Source organism: Tasmannia lanceolata, unplaced genomic scaffold, assembly GCF_043159265.1.
Source record: "Tasmannia lanceolata isolate RefF3 unplaced genomic scaffold, GAP_Taslan_0.1 ptg000007l, whole genome shotgun sequence".
In the NCBI taxonomy this organism is placed as follows: Eukaryota; Viridiplantae; Streptophyta; class Magnoliopsida; order Canellales; family Winteraceae; genus Tasmannia; species Tasmannia lanceolata.
Window position 1 is genome coordinate 18,944,389 of NW_027518684.1, and position 22,885 is coordinate 18,967,273.

Below are 22,885 nucleotides of genomic sequence, written 5' to 3' on the forward strand. Positions count from 1 at the left end.
GGAACCTCCTCCTATAAAGGGGGAATCCCTTCACTCAAGAGAAAGAGAGCTGCGCACACATACATACACTAGGCACCCAGAAGTCATCAGATCTACACACGACGATAAACACATTCTCAGGTGTGCTCATCCGCCCTTAGCTCATGGCGATCTCCTCGCCCCTCCCCTATTCGGCTCTCCTTTCCACGTGCCTCGGTCTGACTTGAGTGTCTAAGGGTTCCCCCGGAATTGTGACTCCGAGTGATCCTTAACCTTTCTCCTATGGACGTTGGTCACAGGTCGAACCAACCTATCATGCCGAACCCAACAGGAGGCCGGATCATCGCACTTGGACCATTAAAAGTCACGCACAGATTCGAGCAGCATTAGTGCCAAACTGATTTTCGGACCAAAAAGTAAACACAAATTCGAGTACAATAATCCGTATTGGAGTCGAAATCAATTTTCAAAATCGAATCTGAGAATCCAAAGCAAATTCTTAGCAGTTGTACAACCGAATTTGACTCAGTTTGATTCTACATCCCAACAAAAATACCCATATTGCTGTGAGGTAAAATCCATTTGAGTCCAAAATCTATTTTACATAGCGAACCGAACAGTCAACTTTGCCAAGATACAGCATATAGGCCATAACCATCTTACAACAAAAACCAAAAGCACAAGGAAGAACTAAAGTGCAGCTACATCAAGAGCATACCTAAAACAACCCAAGATTTACACTCCGCAAACATGGCCAAAAGGAGATAGAAAATACCCTCTACCATGGATTTGGAGTCACTGTAACAAGTCCAACTTCAAATGAATGGTACCTGCCTGGAAGGAAAGCCTCAACAGTACCGTCCGCCAAATTGAATGTTTTGCAAATCCCATCCTCTGCAAAATAGATGAAATTCTCTCTGAACTCTGAACCTATCAGATCCTTAGCTTTCAGTGATAAAAAGCCAAACTCACCTAACAGTATCATTTGGTCACCCAAGCTTTCCACCATTACCAAACAGAGATCAATTGGGTCGATCTCAAAAACTTGAAACCCCGTCGTCCCGGGAAAGAAAAACGAAAATCTTCCCAAAATCTGTATAACAAACAACAATTTCCCACATGATTCCACCCAGAAAATCTCATAAGATCCCTCCCTCTGTACTTCTAATGGCAACAGAATTGCAGTCCTAACTTGAGGGGGATTGGAACCCAATTCCCAGACCTCGAGTTCTTCTCTTTTAATGGCATACAGAAATCCCTTATAAAATATTATAGCATCATAGTCCATGTGGGAAGATTTTTGAAGAACAATCCATTTTTCATCTACCAGTCTATGAAAAGCCAATGTCCTATCATCAAAAGCGGCCGCAATTATACAATCACATAGACCCAAGTTTTTAGAAATTGGGGAATTTGAAAGAACAGCCTGGTGAATAAAGCCGCCTTTTGAAATTGAAGAAAAGGATGGAATTTTGATCTGGGTTCTTGAAATTGGGTTTAAGAGCAGAAGAATATCATCATACCTATTTCTGATTACTATCCAGCCTTCAAAAGATCCAACATACAATGTTTCCTTAGTCTCTGGTAAGTTTAGATTGTAAATTCTGCACTCAGATAGACTGAGGAAACTAAGTATGTAGGAATTTTCTGAAGAGTAGAGTTTAGTAAGGTGGGTTACAGAGAGTCTTATCTATGGAAGTTGAGGTGCTGGAGGATGACGTTTCTCTGCTACCACTGATCTCCAAGAGACGCAGACGGCTCCAAATCGGACATAATCGGCTAGGATTAAGCGCTTCAAAATGAGGATTATGATGTCTTTGGGAAGTTCAGACCACATGCTTGTATAAGTTCTATATCCACTATTCTTCTTTGATTGCGACAGAGGAAAATCTTTCTTTGGAGGACTGTTCTAACTTCTAAACACAAGAAAAGCTGAAAATTTCTTGGCCAGAGGAAGAAACAAAGAAGATTAAGGAGAAAGGGATAATAGAAGAGAATTCTATCATTATTGCTCTATACAAATCAACCTTAAGCTGATTGAAAATGGATGATAAAGGGAAAAGAAAAGCAAAAGAAAAAGAGTATTTCTTTAAGCTACATGAAAATAGAGTTTTAAGGTTGGGTCAGTTAACATAGGGGAGCCATACCAGCAAATGAAAAGCCCAGATGAATGCATTTTGACTAGAAAATATGATTTATTTATTTTAAATGACAACATGCTTTTTTTAAAAAGGCGAAAAATATAGATTTGAGATTGTCAAAAGTCAAAACAAGCAACAAAACAAAAAAGAGAAAAAAAAAGGCAGGGAATGATATTCCACACCCCCTCCTGATGGATAAAATCACCTCCTTTTAACGTTATTCCTTAAGTTTTAAGGGCAAAGAAAAACGTTAAAGGGGGTGAATTTATCCTCAAGCAGTGAACCATTCTCACATAAACCGTTAAAGGGGGAGTGTATGGCAAACAGAGTAAATTATTCCATGAAATATTCATGGGCTCCATGATAAAAGGTAAGAGCAGATAAGGAAGAGACTTCAGAGGGCACGAGACTTTTCATCCTCCCCTCACTCCCACCCTCTAGGTCTCTAACATCTCTGCCCATGTCGCACTAGTCACAAGTGGCCCTACTAATATTCCATAGAATATTTTTTCAGGGTTGCCAAACATGCCTTTAGGCATGCAGAAAAACAGCAGAATACCCAACCAAATTGAGAATCTCCTCAAAAGCATCTGCAAGCCTCAATAGATAGCCATTTCCCTTTGAAACAGCTGAGATGAAAAGTAGATAATAAGGCTGTTCTCCATCGGTATTGCAAACAGGGTCTATTTAATCCTTGCATATCCTTGGATAGGCTCGCTACCCTCCATTCTCGACCTTTGTTCTTGGATAAAATATTATCAGAACAAATTTTGTGAACAGAGCAGACATGATAATCTAAAGATTATAAAATTATCCCAGCAGGATAGCCAAATCCAAGAACATCTCAAGACTAAAAATTATCCAAGAAGGATAGCCAAACCCAAGAACAGCAAAGGTGTTATAACTTGAAGTGCCCCTTACATGTCTACAAGAACATAAAGTGTAGAGAAAGGAAATGGTGAGACATGAGATGAGGAATATGGAATTCACTTGAAGAAGCTCAATGAAGTTTCATCAAGCATACATAAACTAGCATTATGGCTATGCATGATGCAAAGGCTTCTATGGAAGCAAAATCAGACAGATTGGCCTGACCTGTGATTTCTGCATAGGAGCTTCACATCACCAATCAGACCAAGGTTTGGGGTTGGGGATCGCCACAAAGAAAGGGTCTGAAAACGTCACTGCGGAAGGCCATGAGGACGGGTTAGGAGTTTCAAGGTTGAGTTGCATATAAGATTTTGGGCAGAGTTTCGTTTTAAGGAGAACTAGCCCTTTAAAATTTCAATGGTGTCTAGAGAGAGAGAGAGAGAGATACATTCACATGGAGTTCGGTACGTTGGACTCGAAAGAAGCAAGGACGCAATAACCTCACCACGTTCGATGGAGCAATCAGGATCCACAATCAAGCACAATTCCATCAGTCCTATTCTCACTTAGGATATAGAAAGAACAGAATAGAATAGAAGAGAAAAAAAAAACCAAAATGCATGCAAGGCGTTGAACCTTCCTAACACCGTAAAGAAAAGAAACATATCTATAGAACAAACACAGGGAAAATTAACATAGGGCATCAGCAATTCACCCAATGAAGTTACAAAGAACTCGACTCAATATCCATACACATTCATACATTTACAATTCAGACCATCCAGAAATGACATGTAAACAAAAGCCAATCACATATAAAGCAGAAGAATCAAAACGCGTAAAGGAATACGAACATAAATATGAGAAACAGCTGATGATAGAGGGCAAACGTAGACATGAATACAAACACAGATGTAAAGCAGAAAAAGAAATAACATAAAGGAATGATTTTTTTAACCAATCGAAGAAAAAAAACCCTCTATTAACAGATATATAAGAAACAACTGCTGATAGAGGCCTAAGGTAGACATGAACATCAAATTCTCGATAATAAAATGCTGCAGCATGTCTGGAGAGAAGAAAACAGAACAAAATAAACAACAAAATGACAGTAAAGTAAATGCAGCATAGCTCCAAGTTCATCTGGTCACGCTTATTAAGCAACAGATCTTACAGAGTCCGTAGGAGGAGGCTATTAACTTAACTACTACAAAGTACTTTAGGGGAAAGGATTTGAAAATTTAAGTACCAGCCCCTTCATGTGCTGTCACTGTAAAAGTAGAAAATCACTGGAATTTTTACTCTTTGGCATCATCGTCGACACTGACTTCCTTATGGTGTGTGTTTTCTACTGGACTTTCTGATGCCTCGCCTTCTGCAGGTTTATCAGTTGTTTCGGAGGAAGCGGGGACAGCCTCGTCTGCTATCGGCACAGTTTCCTTAATGGTTCCAACCTTAACGTATTTGCTCATGAACTTATATTCCCAATCGTGTAAGGCCTCAAGTTCAAATGGACCAAGACCTGAGATATCTCCAGTTAAATCCTGTTCTTCGAATGACATTTTTGCTAGAGCTCTACTAGCATCTTTGCCAGTAAACAAGGCATACGGGCCACCAGGTCCATAGAACATTCTGCAAAAGTGATTGAAAATAACAATAATATCAGGAGATGAGGATTTCTTATTCCTGAAAAATGATGCGTAAGCCACATATATGGACAGGTATGTGGGTGTCAAACATGAACACAGTGTTTCAGAAATGGTCATCATGAAAAGACAGACATGCTAAAATAGAAAGACAGAAATACATTAGAACTATTTAAATAAAATATAAAACAATAAGAAATGGGAATAAGATTAATTATGGTTTTTCCTAACCTTGTCGATGTGTGCTCGACAAGTGGGTTTTGACATGACCATTTTAAATGGATTAAAGGGGACTCGTCTAATGCACTAGCACGGGCTAGGAAGCATTAGCACGGGCTAGGAACATGGCCCCTGGTCCATGGATTTTTTTTTTTTCAAAGATAGCATTTATTGATAAGAAATAGAGACTGATTACAGCAGAAACAGAGGGGACAAAATGTTCAACTCAATTAGGAACAGAAACAGTCCCTCTCAATTTTACAGTTCAAACCCCTCTTCCTCAGCACGAAACATAACAGTCACATTCACTCCGGCCTTTGCTAGCTTGTGCACTCCATCCATTGCCTAGTCCATGGAAATTGGTGATTACATAGGAGATCCGATATTTATGCATGACTGTGCGCCCGGAATTTAGCCACATGAAGCGGTCAGCAAATGCTCACGCTAACAAGTTGGCAAAAGATGGAACGGAGAAAGATGCTGTGACGTTTTATGGACCTTTAGCAGCGGAAAGTTGTTGACTGGTTGGGTTGAGTAGGGGTTAGGCGAGAATGGTTTGGGGTTTAGCCGCTGGATATGATTTGTGGGACGTCCTGTCCATTCTACTTGTATTTCAGTTGCTGTTTTTATCTAATAAAATTTGATCCTTTCCAAAAAAAAATAACAGATCAACTCGACCAATTTTATTGTTTCAGATGGTAGCAGTACAACTGCAATTCAAAACTCATAGTTCAGAATGACCAAACTCTTAACCCGCCCATAAAATTCATTAAAAACCAGAAAAAAATGGAGCAGGGGTTATTAGCATTCAAAATTGATTTTGGGAAAGCTTAGAGTTTGGAGGGCTAAGTCCAAATCATTCTGCAAAATCAATATAAACTGAAAAAAATGGGCATAGGTTATTCCTACTCCAAGAAGATGATGCATGAATGTGGATCTACATGTCTTCAATTTTGGCAAGATGGGAATCAGGTACATCCGTAACTTTGCCAGATACTGATGATAGAATTGTAACTGAAAAGTGTGGTCCCAACAACATGATATCAAGTGCTTCCAAGTAGCATTGAGTCCTCGAGTCATACTCTGACAATTGATGAGATCAAGTGTCACAGTTATGGTTATTAATGATCAGACAAGAATTAAAAAAAAAAAAAAAAGTTTGGAGGACATCAATATGCTGTGAAGCGACGCCAAGCGGCAATGAATAGAAATAAGGAAATCGAACTAAATCTGAACAATTATGTAGCTGAAATCAAGCAGTCAGTGAACTCTATGTGACCCAACACAGGGCAATGTGTTGTGATCCACAAATGTGCTACAAGCATCCAATACCTGATGCAAAAACTTCAAGTACCCTAGATAAAGAAAAAAAAGATAATATTTAAAAAAAAAAAATTACGAAGCCTGATGCAAAAACTTCAATTACCCTAGATAGAGAAGAAAGCAAAGAAAAGTTATAAACAAAACCTAAGAGCTGACCATCAAACCCAAACCCCTCATGCTAAATTACACAGACCGCATAAAATAGAACAACAATCCATTGGAATGAAAGAATTAAGATGAAAACACAGATCCATTCCCCAAACCCCTAATTCAACACCCCCATGTGCTAAGATGCCCAAAACATCATGAAAATCAGCAATAGCAACGGAAAACTCACAAACCCATTTCCAGACGCCATCCAAGACAGCAACCTCACACAATCAGGGAAAAATCCCCAAAAATAGCAAACAAAAGGACAGAAACAGGAAACTAAATTACAGTTTTTTTTTTTTTTTTTGAAAAGGTAAGATAATATTAAAAAGAGGAGCAAACGTAAGACCAAGAACATTTAGCTAAGAAGTACAAGCTAAGGGTGTGTTTGCCAACAATTCTGATTCCGTTTCTTGATTTTGACACTGTTTCTTTGATTCTATTTTTTATTTTGATTCTGATTTTAAAGATCAGAATTATGTTTGGTAACTGTCATAAAAAAACCAATTTTTGTTTTTGAAACTGAAATGGTGAGTATTAATGGCCTGATAGGGTAAGGTGGTTGGAGCATGGTTTTAAATTTTGGCTGAAATCCGAAGTTTCAGATTTCGGTGGGGACCGAAACCAAAATTTGGTGAAATTTCGAATTTCGGCCTTTACCAAATTTCGGCCAAAATTTCGGAATTTCGAGAATTTCGGTCTGAAATTTCAAGAAAACGTAATTTTTTTTAAAAAAAAGAAGAAATGTTATAAAAATTTGGCCGAAATTTCAAAATGAATTAAAGAAGCTTTTTAAATTATTATTTCGAAATTTCAGGGGTCCGAAACCGGTACCGAAACCGAAATTTTAAACCATGGGTTGGAGGCTACACAAAGGTGATAGGAAGGACTGTTGGGTCACACATGGTTTTAAATTTCGACCGAAATTTCGGATTTTGGTGGAGACCGACACCGAAATGCATCAAAATCGAAACGGTCATTTATTTCAGTTGAAATTTCGGTTTTTCCAAAATTTGACCCAAAAAATATGTTTTTTTAATATTTCACCGAAATTTCAACCGAAATTTAATATTGAATAAAATATTAGTTTCGGGTCAAGTACCAGATTTCGACCGAAATTTTGAAAATTTGAAATTTCACGGTCCGAAACCGGTACAAAAACCAAAATTTTAAACCTTGGGGTCACACTATCGATCTGAACTCTATTGGGGCATTTAATCAAACAGATTGCGCACAACAATTTAGCCTACGTTTCAAAGAGGGCAGACCTAAAATGAAGCAAATAACATTCTTTCCAACACTCCTGTACTCAGAGTACACCGATCCAGATTTCAGAGTTCAAATTATTGCCCATGTAGAAGACGTTAAACACAATAAAAATCAGAAGCTCTTCATTCTGAATCACAATAAAAATCAGAAGCTCTTCATTTTGGGCTTGTCTGGGTCAAAGGCAACTTGCTATGGTTGAGAGAGAGAGAGAGAGAAGATGCCTCCTTGGAGAAGAGGCGTGAAATGTTCTGTAGAGGACCAAAGACGTGCGCCCGACAAAACGATTCATTTCAAGCGAGAAATGTCAAAAAGTTGTTCCTAAATTTTCGATTCTGGATCGAAACAACATCCTAAAAAAACGTTTAAGCTAAACCTTCCCAAACACGTTTTTATGTTTTTGTGTTTCGAAAATCGAAAAAAAAAACATTAAAAGCGCTTTTAAAAAATGATGCCAAACACACCCTAAGAGATCTAAAAAACGGAAACAAAGAAACTACAAATCACGGTGGGAGGAAATCAAATATCTCTAATGACTCCCGATTCACTCCGTCCCTTGCTAATCGATCAGCGTCGCTAATAGCCGAACAATGAACATGCTAACACTGGAAAGGATGACCATCCACACAATCACAGACCAAGTCAATCAAATCTGCGAATCTCCATGGATACAGCCTACTACCATTCACCCATCTAATGATATTAAGGGAATCTCCCTCTACCATCAATCTATCTAACAGACTTTCATCAACGATCCCCATGCCCTGCAGAACCGCTCTTACCTCAGCCTCATTGGAATCCTTAACCCCGAAGGGGGCCTGAGAATGCCCATATGGGATCTCCCTCGTCTCTAACCAAATCTCCCACCCCAGCAGGACCTGGGATTCCCATTCTAGACTCATCAAAATTTAGCTCGAGTCATTCAGGGTCTAGCAAGGCATCCAACTAGAGGTAATTGGACCCTCTCTCTCTCTGCTGCATACAACATCTCCTTCCAACCTCTACTGATATAAGAGCTACAAGTAGAATTTTCGACTAGAATATAATTTGAAGGGAGAGAGAGCCCTTACCCAAGAAATAACAATGGATATGATCTTCAATAATGTGGAAAGAGAACCTTAGTAAATCAGCAAGACAGATAAAATCAAAAGCAATCTTAGGGAAAAAAAAATTGGGGAACTAAGAAAAAGGGCTGCGGGTTTATGGGTTTATGGGTTTTGGGTTAATCCATTGTAATCCTTGTAATTTTGCTTTATCATAGTAGAAGATAAAATAAAATAAATCTGGGCCAAACCACATAAAAAATCTCGGTGTTCATCTTGTGGCTTGTGTTTACTTTTATTTTTCCATTTACATGTACACAATAGGATTGGATTTGCTAAGATAAAATCAAAAGCAATATAAGTGAAAAAAAAAAAAACACATTTTATAAGCACCTAAAACACACACAAAATAAAAAAACCTGCTCTGAGAAACATCATAGATCTGTCCCTTGATGGCCATGAGAAGGGGTTTCTTAGGATCGGATCCATCATAAACCTTCAAATCATCTTCTGTAATTTCTCCGAGTTGGACAGGAGGAGGGAGTGGCTCCATCTCTTCCTCAACTTCCCTTTTCCTAGGCGGAGGTGGAGATTCAAAACACCCAGAAATCGCATAGTATAAAGAGATTGCCACTGCCAAAATCGTGAAGAAGGTCGCTGGAGAAAGGCCTGTGTAGGCTGTAATCGCTTCTTTCAAGGTCTCCCAAAGCTGCAAAGCCATCGTGCTTTTCAGAGAAATAGGAGAGGGAGATGCGAAAAAATTCGGCTAGATTCTGGTGGAAGAGAGGTACAGAAAGACAGAAATATATAGGACATTGGCCTGATTTTTTTTTGGCTATTGATATTTGCACTACCCTTTTTTATAATTGCACGAATTCACATTTTCTTTTCCTTATTAACCAGTGTCAAAGGAGTAGGGACCATCATGGTTTCAAATTTCGGTTTCAGAATGCGTTTCCGCCGAAATCTGGTGAAATCAACTAAAATAATATTTTATCTCGTACAAAATTTCGGCTGAAATTACTTCATCCGAAATTTAGGTAATTTCTGCCTAAATTTCTATAAAATATTAAATAATGAATAAAATCAAGATTTTTGGGTAAAATTCCTTGGATTTCCGACGAAATTAAAATTTAAGTTGAAATTTTGCAATGTTTTGGGTATACCCGATTTCGGTTCCGGTCTCGACCGAAATCCGAAATTTTCAGTTGAACTTTAAAACCATGGGGACCATCGGCAGAAGGCATTTCATGGAGCGGCTGTTGCATGAGAGAACAGCCACACGGGATGACTAAGACAAAAAGTTATCCCATGTGGCTGCTCTCTCATGCAACAGCAGCTCCGCAAAATGCCTTCTAGCAGATCTCTTATTACAATTCCCAAGCTCCCATGAAGAAAAGACAATGTGAGTTGTGCAATTATCAAAACATGGTTGTGCCAATACCAGAAACCTTTTTTAATCTTTTTCCTTGTGTGCAGGGTCAAATACTCAAATTGCTGAAACGAGCCCAGCCTGATTTTAGGTAACTGATATTCCCATTTATCACGTTTTGATAATGTGACACACTCACCAATACTGAAAATATCAAAACATGGTTGTGTGATATCATTTCCTTTTTGATAATGAGACAAAATCACCTTGCCTTTCTGTCATTTAACCAGTTGTCAAAAGCTATTACAATTCCCAAAATGCCCTCAGCGGTCAATTTAAAACGAAAAGAGGTGTATCTCTCAAACTCTCAATATCAAAAGATTCAAAACCAGCCCTAATGACTTAATGAGGTGTATGCCAACAAAGTTCATTAATTATTTCTTTTAATTTTTTCACTAAAAAGGGATATTACATGCTATAAATGTACGTTTCCTCCGTGAAAAGCCGAAAACGTTTAAAACACATTTTAAATGTGTTTTTCTTTTTCTTTTTTTTGCAAATTTTCCAATTTTACCGCGCTCTATTTTCTAAATGACAAGATTTTAAACGTATTAAATATATTTTTTTACGTTTTCAGTTTTTTACTATGTTTTTTTAACCTATTAAACCCAAAGTTTCGACCATCCTTTATTTTGGGCAATGATAAATCGACCCCCGTATATCTTAAATCGACCCCTATGTCGACATAGAGAGTCGATTTGATTTGTAACTCTTTTACTATATAAACTTTACATAGTTATTATTTTTAATTTTGTATTCGTAAAGCGGCTATTATTTGTTGCTATAGAGTTCCACAAATGCCCACCTAGATGAATTGTAAAGTAAGATTCAATGTAGAAGAACAAGACTCAAAATTATAAGGGCAGATTAGTCATTTCATAATGGTGGTGTAAATATTAGCCCCTAATTTTCCTGTTTTTCTCCTTCGAAGCTGAGAAAAGATGGTATTAAAAGACAGCAATTAAAGGGTGTTGTCACCTAATACAAAGTTGGTGGTAGATGTGACAGAAAGGGCAATTTTGGAACTGTATTTTTTCAGAAATTTCTAGAACTGGAGATTAAAGCCCACGAGAAGAAAAGAAAGAATGAGCGATTACCTGTTTGTTTTGGATTTTGAGAATCAATTTTGAGTCCAAAACTGATTATTAGGCTTGAAATTAAACCGTGTGGTTTTTTTCTAACCTTAACCCAACTCAGCACAAGGAAATGCCAACCCAACTTTGAGCTAAAATTGGGCACCAAGTTTTTACATACAGAATTTTTTGGGTAAGAGAAACATTTATTAAACTGAGAAAAAGAGCTCAAAAAATGTGAGGTAGTTAATTGGTATAGACTATAGAGTAACCCATGCCTATAAGGTATATAATTGATGCAGAGAAATTTACATTTATAAGGTATTATTGGCAGCAAAAATGCAAGTAGGGACCCAAATTATTCATCTCTTGGGCCTAAATTGGAGGCCAATGACCAAAATCTCTTGCATGAAATACTTCTACCCATTGGAATCTCCAAAGGGAAAAAGAGGACTTTAGTCTGTTCAAACATACATTTCACTCAATATAAATGTTTTTACTACAGGATAGTCACACTAATCATTTGTGTGGAAAAAAAAAAAAAAAAAGTTAATGTAGAGGTGGTACAGAGCACCCTTGTATCAAAATCAGTTTTAATGAGGTCATAGGAGCTTTCAGCTTCCTTGACCTTAATTTACTTCCATAGTTTTCTGATCCTCAGTTCCTTGCAGATTATCTTCCTCTTCTCCAGGCTTTGTCGGACGCGGTGGTAAGATCTCAACCACCATATTCACCAATTCTTCAAGCACTGGTTCCAGACCACGGTTCTCGCAGTCCTCTATAATCTGCACCAGTCAAAATCATGGTAAGAAAACAATGAATCAAAGCAGTTCTAAAACAGTGAATCAGAGCATTTCTATATGAATCATAAGAAATTAACCAATTATCTCTACACTTTCAATCGTGTTTTCTTGGTAGTTAAACTGTATATAGCCACGAATACTCAACATCCTATGGCGTGAGCCTCTGACCCAATTATCCAAACTGGGTTTTTTCTTATCTGCAGCTAACAAGGATGTTGCCTTGAAGGTAGTCAGTTGGCTATGGGCATTCACTCCTTGGGAATGAAATTCATCTTACAGCTCAATGAGTTCCATAGATTTCTTCAGATATCTAACAAATACTTATATATCCTGCAAATCAGTATAAAACTAAATATCTTGTAAATGAGTAAATCAGTATGTGGTTCACCAACTACCAAAGTAGAGAGAAAACCGATAAGGGTAAAGCCTCATGCCATAGTTACTGGGACATAAGTAGCAATGCTGAGATAATGGATTCAATTGGAAGTAACCCATAGTTGATGGGACAAAAGTAGCAATGCTGAGATAATGGGTGAATTGGAAGTAACCCAGCTACAATATAACCCAACATGAAAATAGGAAAGATCTGAATATAGAGATTCTCAGAAATCTTCATTACCTACAACCATGAAGGCCACCATTGCTACTCAACTCAACTCAACTCAACATAGCCTTTGTCCCAAAGTAGTTGGGGTTGGCTAAGGCTACCATTGCTAAAAGAGGGGGGAAAAAACCCTTTAATACCAACAAAGCATTTTTTTTTTCTCTGAAGGCTACCATTGCTAACAGAGAAGAAAAAAAAAAAAAAAAAACTTAACATTGGTTCATTAATACCAAAATAGAACGACGGGTGGATAAGATAAATGGATATGTGATGCATTTAAAGTGGCAGATCTATAACCCTACCGTTCTACAAAAAAAAGAAAAAAAATAACAGAAAACAACAAACCAGGCTACTACTATCAATATGGCTATCTCAATGACATGACTTATAAATCTAGCTTAAAGAGATTTTTAGATGGAATGGGAGGCCTGTTCAGCCGATTTATCCTAAATGTTTTTTCCTCAGTTCTACATTCTGTGGCTACCTGGTATACTAGAATTACAATGTGTCACTCAGAAGACATGGAGTTGCTCCAAGTCCAGAATATCAAGGGACAACAACAGTCTAAACTTTGACACCACTCGGTACCAACTCCAAACCAGAAGGGAAAACCCCAGTCAAAACTTTGGCAAGACTTGGTGCGAACTCCAAACTCAATTGGAGTGTGGGCTGAACTTTTATAGTATGTAGCAGTACAATATTATGTTCATTATCAAATCAAAATACTGAATTTACATTACAATTTATTAAATAAACTAAAATTTAATCAATGCTTGACAAAAGACTGAATAAATGATTTTGTAGCATTATTTTGGTGGGATGGAGAATGCTGTGAGGAGGGTAACAAAGGGGAAGGAGAAGTGGAAGAAAATGCTGATGAACAAACAGAGAAGACAGAGGATAAAAAAGATAAAGGCGGAGGAGAACAAAGTGGGATGGCTCTGCTAAAGATGTCGGTTCCAAGAAATTTCATTTAGGAGCAAATGCAAGAGCTGCATGAAGTTTGGGTCAATGAAGGATAGAAAAGTGAGGAAGACTGGGAGAAACATAAATGGAGCCTTTGGAACAAATCATTGTTCTGATTGGAGACTTGTGTTGTGGCAGAGATGACAAACAATGAACCGATTCTTTCCATAAATCAAAAAAATAGTGGAGAAGAGGAAAATAAGGCTGAAGAGATGTTTAATAGGAGAAATCCATGGGTTCAAATTGGATCTACAAATTGTTGAAGATTGGGTGAGGAAGAAATGGGGCATCTCTCATCTGATTTGGAAGCAAAAGTGTTAGGCCCGGGTGTGTATCTCTTCGAGTTCAAGGATGAAAGAACCGCAACCCGCATATCCAGTATGGGTGGTGATGCCAATGGTGGAATATTAGATTGGATCTATCCTTGTCAGTGTTTCAAAATGCAGGTACGGGTCAGAATGCGGCCTAAGCGAATCCTAGCCAACTCGGCATGGCGTGGTCGAGTACTCGGTTGACGCGGTTGAGTACTAGTTTGACGCGGGGAGAGTCAAAAGAGTTTTGATTGACTTTGTAAGGCAAAACGCGGACTTGGATAAGAACACGGGTAAGGTAAAGTGGAGTTGACTCGAGGGAGTTCACGATGACGCAGAGGAGTTTTGAAACTATGATCCCCATCATCCTACTTGTAGATCTGGCGCAAAATCCGTTTGGTCAGTGGTGCTTGTTATCCCCCAACATGCATGGTTCATCAATACTTTTAAAACTACCGGATCGATCTTCAGGAAGGTCAACAAAGTAGAAGCAGAATACATTCAAGGTAGTAGGCTCACTAGCCTGGGGGTCCTAATCTTGTCGAACAAATGGCATAGTTTGCATATGAAGGTGAAACTGCGGGTCGACGATAAATGATTTCATGTGACCGTGAGATTAGATGAGTCTGATCTGAAGATAGCTAGATCCTTCCCTAGGATCGAATCTTTTGCCCGAATGCTAATTCTGGAGGGGAAGGCGGGGGTGATTTGGCTGAGATCGAATACAGGGAGCTGCCATGGCGATTGGATGAGGAAAAAGTCGAAGCTCTGATCAAAGAATGGAGGTGGCAGGGGCGGAGGCACATGTAGCATGAGGGGCGGGGCATGCCAACACACACATTGACTTGCAAAATCTCTTTAGAGGTGAATGGTCATGCATTCTTAGGTAGTTGGCCATGGCTCCCTCAATGACCAATGCAAGCAAGTGTGACCGTGAGATTAGATGAATCTGATCTGAAGATAGCTAGATCCTTCCCTAGGATCGAATCTTTTGCCCAAACGCTAATTCTGGAGGGGAAAGAAGGCGGGGCTGATTTGGCTGAGATCGAATACATGGAGCTGCCATGGCGATTGGATGAGGAAAAAGTCGAAGCTCTGCTCAAAGAATGGAGGCAGCAGGGGCAGAGACACATGTAGCATGAGGGGGCACACACACCTGCACACCCACACTTTAAAGGTGAATGGTTGTCCATGGCTCCACCAATGACCAATGCAAGCATGTGTAAATTAGCCCCCCCACCCCCAGTATAAATTCCTGGCTCCGCCCCTGGGAGGCGGCATCCTTCAATAGCGGTGATTGGTTTATCGTCATCAAGCCACAATCCAATAGTGCAGCATCAATTTTCAGGGCCAAAGGAAACTAGTCAAGTCGGGGCAGAATCCTAAACAACGTGATTCCCACTCTACATCGGTCATCCGAATATGTGGGTCCTTTTAGTGCTGATAGTGAGCCAGTTGATCCACTGGGTGCCTAGTGTGGCCGTTGGAATAAACATAATCCTACGGCTGGGAAGCCTAACTCGTCAATGCAGCCGAGGGCTGTGGTTACGTAGTCGAAGCCTCGAGAAGAAATTCATTTTGAATTTCAAAATATTAAAGATGGTCAGCTATATGGAAAAGAAAAAAGGCTTAGTTTGGTCAGCTAAAGGCGGTGACTAAGGAATCGTGTCGAGAAGCAGGGAACTTAACTCAGGAGGAAAGGAATGATTGTGGCTCGTTCTTGGGAAGGAGAGAACTTGGTGAGTTGATTATGCAGTCTATCCCTCGGGGCATTAGCTTGAACATTAGCTGCATTAGTGTAGTTGTAGCACTAGTTTACTTGTTGGTCTTTTATCACTTTGTATTTGTCCTTTTTAGTCATTTTACACTTCGGAAGTTTAGTTGGTTAACTGTTAGTCTGTAAGGACTGTCTATAGTCCTTGATTTTGAGATTTGAGATCAGGGAGAGTTGCTCTTATTGAGAGAGAGAGAGAGAGAGAGAGAGAGCAGGAGGCTCTTCTCCTCATCGTGTCTTTTCTTTTAAGAAATCCTCATTGTGTCTCTTCTTTTGAGAAGTGGAATTGCAGTCTAGCGTGTGGTTAAAGCCCACATATATTTGTCATCTTCAGCTAGTTGAATCTACTCTTATAAATCTTGTTGAATCTATGTTTATACATAGAGGTATTATGGTGGTTCTTAGGAATAGTTTTCTACTTGTTACATGCAAAAAAAATGACGTAAAAACCAATAATAAGAAATTTGCTTACTATGTTACTTTTACCAGTTTATAATACCCCATAACCCATGTTAAGATGCCGGTGTTATTGCATCTCAATAACACAACTGAAAAGTTCAAGGTACAATCAAATCAACTAGTATTTACAACTGCAACTGGTAATATCAAAGTTCACGATCACCCAGAAAAAGAAACAACAAAAAAATCGGCACCAAACATTACATCAGTAGCCAATTCTCCAGAATGATTCAACCTCTTCACCCATGTATTCAAACAAGTAAACAGGAACTAATTATAAGTTTACAACGATTTCAGAAACTTACAGGGAAGATTTCGGGTTGGGATGATGGCCTAATGTTGACAATATTTAGCTTTTCAGCTTTTGAAAGCTTGTATTTTCCAGATCTCCTTGAGAACTCGTCAATGCTTTCTCTTGTTTGATTGCACGCCGCAGTTTGAACCAAGTAATCAAAAACCTACACATGCACATTAGGACAATTACGCCTTACAAGTTCCATTCAACTCATTGAGCCATAACGCACAGACCTTGCATATTCAAAACATAATTCAATAACTATACAGCGAGTGGTTACCTGGCACTCTGATGGAGTTACAGCACCAAGAGCTCCCAAAGGATCACTTGTTGCCCCTCTAGACCGTAAAAGGTCGAGCACTTCAAAATTTGTTAGAGCCCCAGCTTTGGCTTCTATTCTATAAAAGTAAAATCAAATTTCCTGTTTATCAATCACATTCAACTTTATTTTCTATTTTTATCTATTCCACTATATACGCAATGCTGGAATGGTGAGAAATACTATAACTGATAGTACAATTTAAAGGAGAGTTGAACCAAACAATTCACAAGGACAGCAGGACTGAAACACTAAACTACAACTAAAAACACAATAGTTGCAAGTGCATACATTTTCATTATCTCAGAATGAGAGCTTCCACTCAAATCGTGACGGTGGTAACAGCAACAATCTAATTCCAGAAGTAATCCACGATCAAACGGTTGCTTGAATTGCAGATCTACTACAAAACAAAACAAAGAAAAAAAAAAGAGAAATTGCAATCACTATATGGATGAAAAGGAAACACCAAAAAACAGAGTTGTGCTCAAGATGTGACAGATTAACATGACAGACTATCGCATATGTCGACTAAGAACTCAACCTATAGAACATAAATGATAAAATAGTTTTTCAATAAGATTCCTTATTGCATTCGTATATGGGAAGCAAAATATAAAAAATTGAACAGGGTAGCCAAATTTTATTGAAGAAAAAAAAAAGACGACCGAGATGGTCCGAACAAGAGATAGGAAGAGAACAAGAGAAAAAAAATACAAGCACAAAGAAACTCAAGAAGGGAGCTCATCATAACAAGCCAAAGCCTCAAGCGAAACACCCACTCTAGCCAAGCCATCCGCCACCTCATTTGCCAAACGCCGAACATGGTGAAATTCAATCCACCTAGACTTAGCTATGTCGAACATTTCATCAAAAAAATTGTCAAATCTCCATGGCGGCTTTTGAGGACCGTTTAGCCACCGAATAACATTGGAAGAATCTCCCTCCACTACAACCTTATCACAGTCATCTCGAGCTACAAGAATCAAGCCTTGGTATGCCGCCCGAACCTCGGCTTCCATGGCATCGGCTATGCCAAGCGGGCCGCCAAAAGCCCACAATACCTTTCCCTCATCATCTCTAAGAACAACCCCCTACCGGCAGGGCCCGGATTCCCAAAACTAGATCCATCAAAGTTTAATTTTACGACACCCGATAATGGAGGAATCCACTTTTGAACCACTTTCTGCTTGATCTCCTCACTTCCACAAACCTCTCGCCATCTTTCCCAGAGGTCGAAAGAGGAGAGAAAAGCAAAGGAGGGAAGCAACTTAGCCCAAGAAATCACCAAAGCAATGTCTTTCAAGAAAAGGAATTGTGCATTTTTTGCCCTTCCTTTAAAGATCCTTGCATTTCTTTCCTTCCATATTACCCAAATGATTGCTAAGAAACACATCTTCCCCAAAATTCTAGCAAGGATAGAATTTTGGAGAAGCAAAATTTTTATTCAAAAGAAATAAATTTAAAAGGACTAATCGGCTAATCTCAACACATAATTATCAGCATTCAATATCAATTACCTAGGGGTGCACTTGGGTCGGGCTCAACCCGAACCCGACGGGTTCAACCCGATTTTGGCTCAGGTTGGGTTGGCATTTTCTTGGGTTAGGTTGGGTTACGGTTGGGAAAGCCAACCCGATTTAATTTCGGGTTGGGTTAGGGTTGAGACCTTGGCAACTCGACGTGACCCGAACCCGACCTCCGTCCACTAACTTTATCGTGATTTTCTTAGGATTATGTTTTTTTTTTTCTCGTATTTTATTTTCTTAAGATTATATTTTTTTTCTCGTATTTTTCTGTTTGGCCCTATATGAACCCGAACCCGACCCGGCTCAACCCAAACCCGGCCCTACCCAATTTGGAGGCAGGATGGGTTAGGGTTGACCATCCACAACCAGACGCTCGGGTTGGGTCAGATTAGGGTTGAGGGAATGCTATCTCGGGTTGGGTTAGTGTTGGCCTCAACCCAACCCGACCCGAGTTGCACCCCTACAGTATTACCAACCATGTTGTTAAAATCGTATGATTCGCGATTTGAATCTACGATTCAAATTGAATCAAGGGTTGAACGATTCAAATCGGAAGGAAAAAATACTTTCATAAAAAATCGTACGATTCAAGTGCAATTTGACATTGAATCGTGTGATTTTCACGATTTTTTACGAATCTTTTTTGTTTGCTTATTTTTTTTGAAGTGAGCCCTACGATAAGAAATAAATCATATAAGAACCCCCCCATCCCAACTTATAACCAAAAAACAAGTAAAGAAATCCCTAACTCTATTCTTCTTCTTCCTTCTCCTCCTCATCCTTCTTACTTCTACCAATACCAACCGCAAGTTTGAATTACTGATCATGGAATTTTGTATTTAATGTAATAGTTTTCAATGAAAAATAGATAATTACACATTTTATTCTTATTTTTATATTTTATATCTTTTAATATTTTCCTCATTTTTATATATAAATCTGAAAAAAAAAACTTACAATTTACGATTTGAACCCTGCTACAATTTACGATTTGATTCCGATTTTCAGAACCTTGATTACCAATACATATTATCTCTAGTAGATATGGATTCAATACATACTAGCTCTGAGAAAGTTGGATGTAGATTCCTTCTCATGTCTGCTGTTCCTTTTGGAATGATAACATTGTGCATGTAGTTGTGCCTGTTCAAAGTTCAAACTGATGCTTAGAACAGATGTTCAATTATATCTATGTCAATTGATGTTTTTTTTGGTGATTTTATACTGGGTTCTCTAAACTGATTGTAGTTGTGCCTGTTAAATTACATCTATGTCAATGACATGATTGTAATTGCTTTGCTTCTTGTGTCTAGGTACAGAAGATTGTGGGGCTGAGTATTATCAAGGTAGAGATGTTGGAGGGATTCTATTGAAGGTCAAAGGCATGGTTATTAAAATCAAGAGAAATGACTCAACCAAATCCAGAAAAAAATAATAATAATAACAAGAACAAATGCAAATTTAGTTCAACTGTTTCGTTTGATCTGCGTATCAACCAAATGAATTATAAAACTAAATTCAAGAAATGCAGGTTCTCATGCCTTGCTGAGCATTCCACAAACAAAACTGAGATAGTTCATAAAACTACAGATTTCTTCACAAAACCCTAACCCTATTTGGCTGCAGAGAGAGAGAGAGAAAAGGATAAAAGAGTAAACAAAAAATAGAGGTAGAGCAAGGGGTTTCTGCCATATTGGCGTTTTAGAGAGAATACCTGGTTGGAGCAAGACAAGGAATCGACCCTCCGACCCCAGACCTATGCCTAATAATTTTCTGATGATTTTCTAGTAATATGCTATTTTTTCTTGTATTTTTCTATTTAGCCCCGGGTTGGGTTAGGGTTGACCATCCTCAACCCGAGGCTTGGGTTGGATTGGGTTGGGTTGGGTTAGCATTGAGAGAAACCTATCTTGGGTTGGGTTGGGGTTGGCCTCAACCCGACCTGAGCTGCACCCGTAAATTTTGTACATTAGTTCGTCCCATCAACTTACGACCAAAATACTCATGGTAGATTTTTTTAGCCAAGTAAAGAACCAAAATGTCCTTATAAAGATGAAAATTACCCTTTAAAAAGGGCGATGATATTTTCACCCCCCTCCGGTATGCATTCACCCCTTTATAGTGGGAACAGTGGGCAACTTTTAACTCTTTTCTGACGTCAAATCACATTAAAAAGAGGGGGCAAATGGGCGAAAATATCGCCCTTTAAAAAGACCAAAAAATACCTCTGATGTTCTGTTACAGGTATTGATAGTGTCGGTCTCACCTACTCAATTGAAAACCATGCATTGGGTGGATCCCACCATTTTGCCTCATCTTTTGATGGGGTAGATCCCACGGCCTCCACCCGAGCCCATATAAATGGTGAGGTTTGCAATTGTACACATCATGTTTTGATAGGGTATGTCCAATTTTTTACAACAATGCATAAGAATTAGGGGTGTCAACACGATCCATTCAAATCCCTTATCGGTCGGGCCGGATTCGGGATCTTCTTCGAATCCTAATTCCCATGTCTCCGTCACGGTCCATTTCAAATCAGACAGTCCATGGGAGTGTCCTAGTAAGTCCTACTTGCTTTGTACACGTTTAGAATTATCAAAAGAGGGCAAGGGTGACTTTCAGCAGCGACGAACCAGTGGAGTAGGGACCTAAATTCAATGGTTAGAGAAGCAAGACAAGAGGCTGACTCAAGACTTGAGACAGATGAACGATAAAAAACTGAAAATAGAAATTGTTCAAAAAATGTATATGGCTTATTTTTACTAAAATGCCCTTGAAATAATACTTATTGTTATAAGATTGGCATGTATTTTCATAAAATAATATAATTATATCAGATTTCAAACAGTCATGCGGGTTTTTATTAGTGTCCAGATCCGATCAGTAATTTTTTTTCAGATCCTATGATCGGGATCCAAAATATGTCCATGGATCCTAGTAGTGTGTATAGGTCCTGTCCATTTAACTTCGGATTCGGATATTACATCTTATTGTTTGGGTCCATTGACACCCCTAATAAGAATGCTAGTACATACTAAAATGATATTCCCACACCCTTTATTCAAAACTAATCTTTGACTGTCATGGGTATTTCAGTCTTTTTAAAAGGTATCTTTGTTTTTAGAAAATGATATTTGCGCCAAGTGTTTCAATAAGCATGCACTCCACTTGTTTGTCGTGTAGTATTTAAAGGGATTTCAGAGGAGGATATTATGGTTCTCAAAAAGCTCTTTAATCCCTTTAAATACTACACGACAAACAAGTGGAGCGCTTGTTTATCAAAACACCTTGGCGCAGAAATTATTTCCCTTGTTTTTTCGTGTATAAGGATATTTTGGTCTTTTTCAATGGCTCAAAAAATCTACCATGGGTATTTTGGTCAGAAATTGATGGCACGATCTAATTTGCAAAATTCAATCAAACGGGGTGACATTAATTGCAAATTGTCAAAAGAGAAGACTCTTTTTTTGCAAATAAAGCAAAGTAGAAGAATTCTTTTGCAAAAAGACACCTAAAAAAACTCCCTACTTGTAAATTGTCAGACTAGAATACTGGTTTTGCAAATAAAATAAAGTAGAGGACCTGTTTTGCAAAACCTCCATAAATTGTTGCACCTTTTCAAGGAGCCCAATTATTGTCTAAAGCAAACACAGTGATCAATTTACACGCGGCTTATTTATTAAGCATATTCGAAGTTACCTCGAACGACAACCATGCTTAATGAATGTGTGTGTGTGTGTGAGAGGGAGAGAGAGAGGCATTATTCTTAGTTAAGCTGGGATCGAACTTGAGACCTCAAGGTTGAGATAAAAAGCCTCAACCATTGAACCATAGGCCAAACCCCAGAGGGCGCAGGTTTTTATCACTTGTTTTACCCCTATTTTTCCACCACGCCTATTATTCATCATCTCTCGCACTTGGGCGAATCAAAAATATTTTTTCACGGTGCCCAAGCGTAGCCTAGGCCCTGTTTGGATTGCAGCAGTAACATTTTTTTTGTGAAAATAAAAAATTCTTAGGAAAAAATTACCGTTCCCGTAAAATTGAAGGCCCGCGTAAATAAAATTTGAATTGCAGTGGTTTAAGTTAAAACATTTTTTTACTAGAAAACTCCTGCAATCCAAACATGCCTTAGCCATAGCGAAATACAGGGTAGATAAATGTAGTTATTTTAAGGGCTAGCCATAGCGAAATACAGGGTAGATAAATGTAGTTATTTTAAGGGCTTGTTTGGCAAGCATGAAAAAATGCTCTCATTCCTCTCATAGCCTCTGCTTTCAATCCTGGAATCAAAAACTTAGGTAGATTCTTCCTACAATGATTTTCATAAAATTCAGACCCAGTTTCGCAGCTCTTAGCTCGTCTCCGCTACTCCAGAATTTGGTGACTTACGAAATTTTGAATGCTCAATGCATGTTTTTTCTAGTCTTTCAACACTGGTCACTATGAAAACAAATTCATGGAATATTTGTTTACCCAAAGTGAGAGATCGGTAAAGACCCGGTAGAGATATTTTTTAGGGAGGAGAGTGAAGAGAGCAACTAAAAGGGGCTGGCAAACAAAGAAAAAATCCCTGTTTAAATTAGGATATTTATTTTCCCTCTTTTCCAATCCCATGCTCTCCTCATTCACCACCTCCTCAAATCTATCTTTTATCTGCAGCCACTTTGCCCCCCTCTC

The 22,885-nt window shown here is 38.6% G+C and overlaps 3 protein-coding genes across 5 annotated transcripts; all 3 read right to left on the minus strand.

Moving 5' to 3' along the window:
* Positions 1 to 757: 757 nt before the first annotated feature.
* On the minus strand, positions 758 to 1,816 carry LOC143880642 (F-box protein At4g35733-like). The gene is made up of 2 exons (XM_077383621.1): positions 1,712 to 1,816; positions 758 to 1,405 (listed from the first exon to the last, which is right to left on the minus strand). The coding sequence occupies exons 1-2, from the start codon at positions 1,814 to 1,816 to the stop codon at positions 758 to 760; spliced, it is 753 nt and encodes a 250-aa protein (XP_077239736.1).
* Positions 1,817 to 4,014: 2,198 nt separating this feature from the next.
* On the minus strand, positions 4,015 to 9,432 carry LOC143882198 (membrane steroid-binding protein 1-like). The gene is made up of 2 exons (XM_077385659.1): positions 9,057 to 9,432; positions 4,015 to 4,622 (listed from the first exon to the last, which is right to left on the minus strand). The coding sequence occupies exons 1-2, from the start codon at positions 9,356 to 9,358 to the stop codon at positions 4,289 to 4,291; spliced, it is 636 nt and encodes a 211-aa protein (XP_077241774.1). The 5' UTR covers positions 9,359 to 9,432; the 3' UTR covers positions 4,015 to 4,288.
* A 2,010-nt stretch (positions 9,433 to 11,442) lies between these two features.
* Positions 11,443 to 20,053, minus strand: LOC143882199 (RNA polymerase II, Rpb4, core protein). 3 transcript variants are annotated; one of them, XM_077385661.1, is made up of 6 exons: positions 19,917 to 19,962; positions 19,264 to 19,345; positions 16,965 to 17,076; positions 16,635 to 16,752; positions 16,365 to 16,517; positions 11,443 to 11,927 (listed from the first exon to the last, which is right to left on the minus strand). In XM_077385661.1, exons 3-6 carry the CDS (start codon positions 16,970 to 16,972, stop codon positions 11,772 to 11,774), a joined length of 435 nt encoding a protein of 144 aa, XP_077241776.1. In that variant the 5' UTR covers positions 16,973 to 17,076; positions 19,264 to 19,345; positions 19,917 to 19,962; the 3' UTR covers positions 11,443 to 11,771. The 3 variants fall into 3 exon arrangements, with proteins under 3 accessions (XP_077241776.1, XP_077241775.1, XP_077241777.1); XM_077385660.1 differs by lacking the exon at positions 19,264 to 19,345 and having other exon boundaries at positions 19,917 to 20,053; XM_077385662.1 differs by lacking the exon at positions 19,917 to 19,962 and having other exon boundaries at positions 16,965 to 17,073; positions 19,264 to 19,331.
* Between the last annotated feature and the right edge of the window lie 2,832 nt (positions 20,054 to 22,885).